The sequence below is a fragment of the Phaethon lepturus genome, unplaced genomic scaffold, assembly GCF_000687285.1.
Source record: "Phaethon lepturus isolate BGI_N335 unplaced genomic scaffold, ASM68728v1 scaffold10246, whole genome shotgun sequence".
Taxonomy (NCBI): domain Eukaryota; kingdom Metazoa; phylum Chordata; class Aves; order Phaethontiformes; family Phaethontidae; genus Phaethon; species Phaethon lepturus.
This window is the reverse complement of record NW_010544077.1, coordinates 1,405-10,203: the sequence shown is the minus strand read 5'-3', so window position 1 is coordinate 10,203 and position 8,799 is coordinate 1,405. Positions and strand designations below refer to the sequence as shown.

At 42.5% G+C, this 8,799-nt stretch overlaps 1 protein-coding gene across 1 annotated transcript in view; it reads left to right on the top strand.

Moving 5' to 3' along the window:
• The window catches only part of SAG (S-antigen; retina and pineal gland (arrestin)), a gene marked incomplete at its 5' end in the record, with an annotated part of 12,841 nt that extends 5,817 nt beyond the window's left edge, over positions 1 to 7,024 (top strand). The window contains 3 exons of the mRNA XM_010288550.1: positions 349 to 413; positions 6,259 to 6,268; positions 6,931 to 7,024. Coding sequence (XP_010286852.1) covers positions 349 to 413; positions 6,259 to 6,268; positions 6,931 to 7,024 — 169 coding nt within the window. The remainder of the gene's footprint in view (positions 1 to 348; positions 414 to 6,258; positions 6,269 to 6,930) is intronic.
• Positions 7,025 to 8,799: the final 1,775 nt, after the last annotated feature.

Here is an 8,799-nt window from a genome sequence, read left to right as displayed (position 1 = left end):
CTTTCCCTCCTCCCTAAAAAAAACCCACAACTATCCCTTAGGCTGATAGAAATAAGAAGTCTGTGTGTTCAGTTGTGAAAATGAAGTAATTACAAAAATATCTCTGATATTGTGTACATGCAAGTACATTCAGCACATAATACACTCAGTTTATTCAAGTGGATATGCCTGCGATGTTTGTGGAGAAATCGGAGTTTAACTCTTTTTGAGGGGAAAACTATGATTAGAAAAAGATGAATGAATGAGTGAAGCTGGAGTTTGGGGCTTGGGCTGGCCTGAGGTGGGAAAGGGATTGAACCAGGCATGGATGGAGCTGTAGATCTGATGCATTCTTTCTTCTCCCCAAAGTGAAGTGGGCACAGAGCTGCCATTTCGTCTCATGCACCCCAAACCTGAGGAAAAGAACCCAGCAGGTCAGTTATGCCTGGTTTTTGCCTTTCTTCATTAACAGACTGGTATGAAATCTTATCATTGCAAGGCTTACAGTGATTTGTTCTACCAGAATCCTTTAGAGTCTGCAAGACTCCAGTATGGAGGCGGCTCTGTGTGTGTGTATCTCTCAACTTCAAGGCACAAAATAACAAGGAGAGGAAGGAATGCTAAGATAGAGAAGGTGGAAACGGGTCATGTTCTCTTTTTCTTTCATCTATGGAATCACAACTCAAAGCACAGGGTTTTGAGGAAGCGCTGCACAGTTCAATGTCATGACTACTGTCCAAAATTCCCAGCTAGTTTCCAATACAGCAAATGAGAATGTCACAGAAAACACCTAAGACACATGAGCATTGTAAAAAAAAAAAAAAAAAAGGGGGGGGGGGCAAAATACTTTTAGACAAAGCTAAGAGATGATAAAACTGGGCATGATTTTAGAGTCCCTGTTATCTTGGTGTGGCATTGGCGACAGTGTCTGTGGTGTGGCCTTCATGTCCAGTGGGTATCTGAGGGGAATGTGTCTTCAGAGCCACGTCAGTAAATGGAAGTGTGGGAGCTTTCAAGCAGCATAAGGAGCTAGCCTTCCTCAGGCATGTTGAGGCTTGGGATCGGATGCCAAAACTGCATGCTGTCTTGAGCATCTGTGTTCTCCCACTTCCTCGGGCCCTGGCTGGCTCTGTTCTCTAATGGTGAACATAAGCTGCAAGGTGCTTGCACTATGTCAGAAGCAGCATCTGAAGCAGCTACTGAACACAAAACATTATGCGAGCTTTTCGATGTGGGAACTGGTACAGATCAGTCATCTTGTCCTGCCCTCTGTGTTTAGACAAAATTGCATGGGCTTCAAACATTTTCTTTTTCTGTCTTTTTTTTTCTTTGGGCCCAAACTTGCCTAAAGCTGCTATATCTAAGAACATGACAGCTGGAAGAAGGTAGAGGAGGCTATGAAAGTTATCCCAAGACAGATGCCGTGTTCTATACTAGAAGCATTAGAGAGGGGTGACTTGTTGTTGGGGAGGAATCAAATGTAAGTGATGAGAAGAGAGACTGGTGATCCTTTCCACACTCAGTTGCTGTCGGGAATGAGTGTTTGCTAATGATGGATGTGCTGGAGGTGGGCATAGGTAGGTTTCTCCACTCCTCTTTTGAGAACTGCACCATAGGAAACTCATTTTAGCTCGGAAAATCCCTGCTGTGAGCTGTGCCAGCAGAGCCTCTCAGCACAGGCACAGAACACGCTCACAGGAGAAGGTTTTTGTGCATGTTATACCCCCAACAGAACAGTGCAGTGAGCCTAGGAAGCACCTTCAGGACAAATCCACAACGCCTATTCCCCTCTCGCCCTCTTTCTGCTGTGGCTGCACGGGAGACAACCACATTGCTGAGGAGTAGCACAGGACACCCCACAGCAGCGTGCGGCCCAAAGCAGCCTCCAGCTGGTCTGTGAGGTAGCAACTGGGTTCTCGGGGTTGGTCCATAGGACTAATAAGGTTTGGTCACCTTGGAAAAGCTGCTGTGAAGCAAATGCTTTTGCGTAGCTGTGCCCACGCTGCTGTTTTCCCTGTCATGCTGTGGGCCAGCAAAACACTGACATAGCTGCACGCTTGATCACTATCTCAAATGGGTGACTCATGGTGGGAGAGCTGCCTTGCAAGGGTCTTCTGTCTCTTCTGGTAGCTTTTCTACCGAAGCATTTCTTTCCCTCAAACTTTACTGCAGCAATCCCCCTGCCCAGGAGCTTGGTGAGGGTCTGGGACTGGCACTAGCGGCCCCAGGAGCAGTAGCTGGTGAGGGACATCTAGTGTCCATGGGCAGAGGTGCTGGTGTCTGTGGGGAGCCTCGCAGGGCAGAGGTGCTGGTGGGGCGACTTGGAGCTGCAAAATCTGGAGCTTTCATAGATACAGAGAAAACTGCAAACAAGGATCATCCAACGGCTTATGCAACTGTAAAGAATTTTACATTTTTAGAATTGTGTGAATTTTTTACATAACTCTTTTATGGTAACCAATGGGGCAACTTGCTTCTTACTGCTTATGCTTCAGGCAGAAGCATTTTTAATATTAGAAGCAATGGAAGTCAGTCAGTTCTCCCTTCTAAGAGCATTTCAAAGGGTGGCTGATATACTCCTTTATGTAGTACGCTGAAAAGGATGTGGGCAGAAGACTTTACAAGGGAAATGGAGAATGCAATATTTCTCAGATCGCTTCCCTCTTACCAAAAGCACAGCCCACGTATTGTTTGCTACATCAAAGTCTTCTAGGAGCTTGCTGTCAGAAGACAGATATGTTCATGTATTTTGTACAGATGGAAATTGTGAGTTTCTTACAGATTGAAAAAAAATACAGGTAGTTTCAAGGGCGTATCCCATGGGAAATACCTACAAATGGTGAACTCAAAGTAAATGCTTTCTCTTAAAATAAGATACTGTAGCACAACAGAAAATTCCTCTGAAGCCTGCATAGCTGACTTGAAAACTGTGCTGGAATGTGGTGTCTGAGCTCATTACGAGAATAAAGCAGCCTTCCTTATGAAGCTGGTAAACTAAAACTCTTTCCGGCTTTACTGGCTGCTAGTTTTCCATGCCTTATGCCTAATCACTCTTCCCAATTGTGCTTTCATGCTTTTTAAATTTTTATTCTACCACCTTAGAGTTCATTGACTCTGAGAAATAAGGTGTGTTTCATCAGTGAAATGACATCTAATTTGGAATCGAGCAAATCAAAGGTTTAATTGCAGAGATGGAGCTTCAACAAACAGTGTTCAGACTCTCAAAGGCTGCACAAGATGGAATTTTTCTCTATTGGCTTGTTCGGCAGCCTCTGCAGTGGGTGTAGGCAGGGGTGCATGCACAGGGAATTTTGAGATCACTCCTTATCTTCTTTTTCTGTTCCCTTTTGTTTTTACTGATGAGTCAGTCGTAACCAGTTTGCCTATTGCACCTCTCTGCTCACTTCATCTTAAGACACAGCTGGGAGAAAGGAAAGAAGTCAAAGCAACCATCTTAGAGTCAAAGCTAAAGTGGGATTAAAAAATGCCACATATTATGGTTTATTCCTTGCAGTGGAGCAATATCCTTTTTCCTTCTCTAGTCAAGGTTATTTATGTCAAAAGTAAATAAAACAGGTGTAGCATCAGTGTATTTAATCACTCAGGGCTGATTTGAGTGTAGAGAACCTTGGAAAGATAAGCTTCTCAAGAACATCTTTTAATTTTTTTAGGGCCAAACTGGGGCAAAGCTTTATTTCCCAGCAGATTGCCCTTTTTATTTGTCTGTGAGCCAGATCTGAAGCATTCATCACTCGGTAAAAAGCAGGTCTGTCAGTGCACAGCTATTGCAGATTGCTTTCTTTTTTGTGCCTGGAGGAGACCGAAAAGGAATGGCTTGCTACCTTTCCTTTCCCATGTTTATTTATAGCTTCCTTGTCTTGGACTTCTTGTAGACCAGCATTTGCGTGTTTCATGTGTGCTGGTTTTGCAGCTGTCTTTGGACCCATGTGGTTCACAGGTGGCTATTTTTAGGCAAAGCAGCTCCTGTCACGTTGTCAATCTGTCTTTTCCGCCTGTTGACAAAAATGGATAGAGATCTCTTTCTTTTAAAGATAGATTCAAACTGGGCTGTGTCTCTTCATGCTTCCAAGACCTTTCCCAGTCAGCAGTTAGCCCAGAAGCTCCTGCTGGGTTTTTGTCAAGGCTGTGGTCTCAGCGTGAGTTCTTTGGTCTGGGGTTTTCCTGCCCTTCTCCTGATGTTTTACGTTTTGTGGGCTTATGTCTTGGACACTGGCCTTTCTTTTGGCTGCTGTTCAACAAATGGTCATTTATCTGCTCCCTTGTTAAACTTGCATGAAAAGGCTGGTTTCAAGAAACCCATAAATGCTTTGTCCCTGTAATATGAAAGCTACATCTGCCCTGTATTGGTATTGTAACTTTCAGAAATTATTGAATTTTTAAAGCACTTTAATGTCTTAAAAAATAGCACAGCCTACTTCCCGCCCCCCCAAGTTAAGAGACGTTAAAAGCAAGCTTATAATGAAAACTACCGTATGCCACAACTTTAATTATATGGAATTGTTTCTGTGGCTGCATAATAAAAGCTTACAGAAAACTGTCTGCAGGGAGTATGATGACATTCTGGAGCCTTGTTGATCCTTGAACACAGCCCCCCTCCCATCCCAACCCTCAAAACAATTGCTGGGAGGCTAGTTTAAAAAAAAGTCTACCCATTTTCAGGTTCCTGAGAATTTTTCAATATTATAATGTTAAATAACCCCAGGACAGCAAGATAACTCTATGGAGTAGACCCAACTCCTGCTAGGGTGCTAATTGTAGGCATTTAGCAAGCTACATGCCAGTATAGCATCCTGAAGGTCAAAGTAGTGCATCTTTGAATATAATTGTACGTCTCGGGTATGTGATAAGCATTACTCTACTGCCGCACTACCTATGTATTGATTCAATAAGCATTTGTCTGAGAGTAAAGTATATACCCAACTGAAATTATACCTATTTTCCCCCCTCAACCCATTTTGTAAAATTGGCTTCAAACCGCATTGATGGGTATCGCTCATCTTCACCCACATCAGTGATGTCATGGTTCCCATAGTAATGAATGTACTTCAAAGAGGGGCAAGAGAGCAGACTTATTTAAAGAATAAAAATTGGAGGAAAAATGGAGTGAGAAGGATGCTTTATGTGTTGGAAATTTTTTAAGTTCTAAACATTTAATTTTAAATCCATTTCAATCAAGCCTGCATGCCCTGAGACTTTCCAGACTTCATCTTGGGTTCTGTGAGCAGAGGAAACCATCCTTTCTGAGTCTGGAGAGACACCGTCATGAATGGCTTTACATGAGCCATCCTTTGTGGCATTTTGGCTAGAGTGGCCCCATTTGGCACACTTTTAATGCTGACTTTTCTAGCAGTGCTAGTTGCCACTTGTTGCCCTTGATTTCAGTGTGCGTTGTGGGTGGGAATTCTCCAGGTAGTGCATTACTCGGTCACTGAAGCAACCCAGATCTGTTGACGACTTCTGCAGAACGATGGCCTAGGTGCGCTTTGCTCCCTGACTTAAACTCATGAGAAGTAAGCCAGTGAAGCAACTGCTACTTGCTGAAGCTAAAGTAACTGAGAACAAAAAAAAATCCCTGCCCCTGTTTCATCACTGCAATACAGTCTGTTCTACTTATTTTAGGCCGTGCTGAAACAGCTTCCAAGGAATCCTGCTAGCAAGCTGGATTCGTTATGGTGGATCCAATTAAAGAAACACAAGTGCCAAATTTCTCAGGATTATATTTAGGCAAGGAAGAAATCAGGAGTATTGCTTCAAGTGCATAAACTGTCTAATGAGAGACCACCTAGGCCTTTGTGTATTCTGACCTCATTTGATTTTTAATACCTTCATGTTTATTGAACAAGAACATCGTCTTCTCATCAGCTGCCTACTTAAATTACAGTGACAGACCAATTAAGACTAACATCATGTCACGCAAGCACTGTCATCTCTGAGTAGAAGTGTGTGCACAGATGTCTCTCACAGCTGTGACCGCTAGCAAGCATAAATGGGAAAATCTGTCTTTGTTTCTCAGCCTGTCTGATGCCTTGGGCAATGCTGCTAGAGTGCTTTTCCATTTGGGAGATCAAGTTTTGCTTCATCAGGTGTATGTACGCATGTTTTGAGACTTCTCTGGAATTCTCCTTGTATTGCTGCAAATCCTATTGCTTGTCATTGTTTTGTCTTGTCAGTTTATAAATTTTTGCTGCTTTTAGCATCCACTGTTCTAACTGCTTGGTATGTCTTTTTTCCTCCTTTACTGCATGCTGATGACTGCAGGGAAGGATGGGTAAGTTTCTTTTAATGGTATTTCGCATTCTAGCTGTAGTTATGCATTGACTCTTTTAAAACTCCTCAAAATTGTTCAAAAATCCATAGGGTTCCCAGAGTATGAGCTTAAATCCAAAGCCAGTAATTTACTGTGGCTTGACAAATTATTGCTATCCGTTGAATAGCAATGACGGACTATGTGAAACTAATTTTAAGAGAACATGTTTTGCTTCACAGTTGGAGGGAGGGATGTGTTTGTGGTCAGCTGATGCTCTGTACCTCTAAGTTTCAGGAACTCTATAGGTTTGATCATGTGCCCCTATTTTAGTACAGAAGGAATAAGGAAAGGTTTCACATTTTATTTCTAGACAAAGACCTCTTCAGGCTGCAAACTATTCAGCTAGCTGATAAATATTTTGCTGGAATGGACGTGATTCAGTACAAATGAAAACCTCCTCAGTTTGTGTCCTGATTTGCTCAATCAACTGCTTTTCATACTAGCTAGAATACCACCAAAGAAGATGGTGCCTGTGGGAATATGATCCAAATCCCCTTGAAGACAAAGCAAACATTACCAGAGTCTGCTCTGGACTTCTCTTCTTCCTCCTGTATGTTGCCTTTAGTCTGCTGGTATAAAAAAATTGCTAACATTTTGAAAGACCTGTATTTCTTCCATTTCAGTGAAGCAGACCTGGTATTTGAAGAGTTTGCTCGTCAACAGCTAAAAGATACGCTTGATGATGAAGACAAGAATATGTCCTCAACTGATGAGTGACTAAAAGAACAAGCTGCCAGAGAAGCTATGTAGTTTGGCATCAATGAAAAATTTAGGGCCTAGATTTCTAGTGAACTGCATGTTCTCAGCACATGCATGGTCTTCCATAGATCAACCCTGAGATCAGTGGACATAAAATCATGAATCTCTATTGCTAATTAAAAGTCTTGGCTCTAGAAGAAGGTAGCAAAGTCAAACCTGATGCTTAACTCAAGCTACCAGAGGGGACAGGAAGGCTGCCATGCCATGACTTCTGCTTTCAGGGCTACCTGATAAAAAGGTTGGTTGTTTTCACCACTGAGAGCTTAAATGATGGTTTGTGCAGCTTGCGTAAACTTGGTGTCAGAGAGTCTCTTGACTTTGAAATGCTAGTGAACCAAGCCCTAGTCTGAAAGGCTGCCTTGCAGCCTTTGGTGATTCATTGAAGTTTCTCAGTGGACTGTACAAAACTGTTTTTACTTCCTTTTGGCTGCTTTTGCATTTATGCTTTACCAAACTCATCTAGTGAATGTTTTCAGTGCTTGCACTGTCCCCCTGTGTGGCTTACACCCACTTTCTGTACCATTAAATGTCTTGCGAGTAATCTTCCACAGCAGCTATACTGCTGAGACACAATGTTGGCTTTCTAGCAATGTGCTTAACAACCACATTATTGAAGATGAGAGAAATGTGCACTATGAATTCCTTAACAAAGCTCCCTATGTACAACTCCAAACAGAGAACTGCTAGTCCAGACTGATCCTATGTTTAATCTATTTTCCTGTATGGAACAGTGCTTCAAAAGAGGGTGCAGTAAAATTAAGGAGGAAATCACAGGGCAGCCAGCCCTGAGGAGCCTTTTCCAACATCCATCTGCCAGAGGTTGGTTTATGCTCTAAGAAATGAGATTGTGTTCTGCAAACTTTGTTCTCTCTTGTTGATCTGGATATTCTCATTGTCCATGTAAATGTCTCATCCTTTCCTGAATCTCACTTACATTTTGGCTGAAGTGAGTTGCATCAGCTAATTACATTTTGCATGTAAAACAACTGGTGTGTTTTTCCTCACGTTTTTGCTCCAAATCTGCTTTTCAATGTCTCAGGTTTAAATTCTCCTGGAAAGTCTGAATGCAGGGCCTACATTTATTATTATAAACTTATGTTTCCCACTCTATGCACCGGAAAATGGAATTAAGAGCTTCCCACTTATATCTCAGTTAACAATGATGTGCTTTTAACAGAGAAGAAAATGCGGGAGACCTTTCTGGGGTGTCTGTTTCCTCCCAGTGGGAGTGGGATCCTGGTGAAAGCTTACTTCCATCCTGCTTCAGACTGCAGAGGCTGTGCCCACCCTGGCTTAGTTTACTATTGATAACTGTAATAAGCTACAGCAGCCTGCTTTGGAGGAAAGCATGGGCTGTGCTCTGGCATTTCTGCAGAATTGTTCTGTATACGGGCCTCATTTTCTGAGCAGAGGCTTGTTTGTTTTTTCTTATTGACACCATCATGGTTACAAGCCTTACTTTTACAGATGGTCCAAAAGCTTTAACTGAAGAACTTTGTGTGTGGTCTCTAACACTTGTAAGTAGGTTGGTTTAAAAATAAAGCCTTTTTCTGTTTTGCTTCTGTAAACTGGTCTTGACTAAGATGCTGAAAGCAGTGATTTCACAGTTCCATCAGTGCTGTCACCTAATCCCACCTGTTGGTGTGTTTGGCTCCATTAGTCACAGCTGTCTTACCTCAGATGAAATGGCAAGAGGCAGTACGTTTGCTGTGTTCTTTGAGCATTGTGTGCTT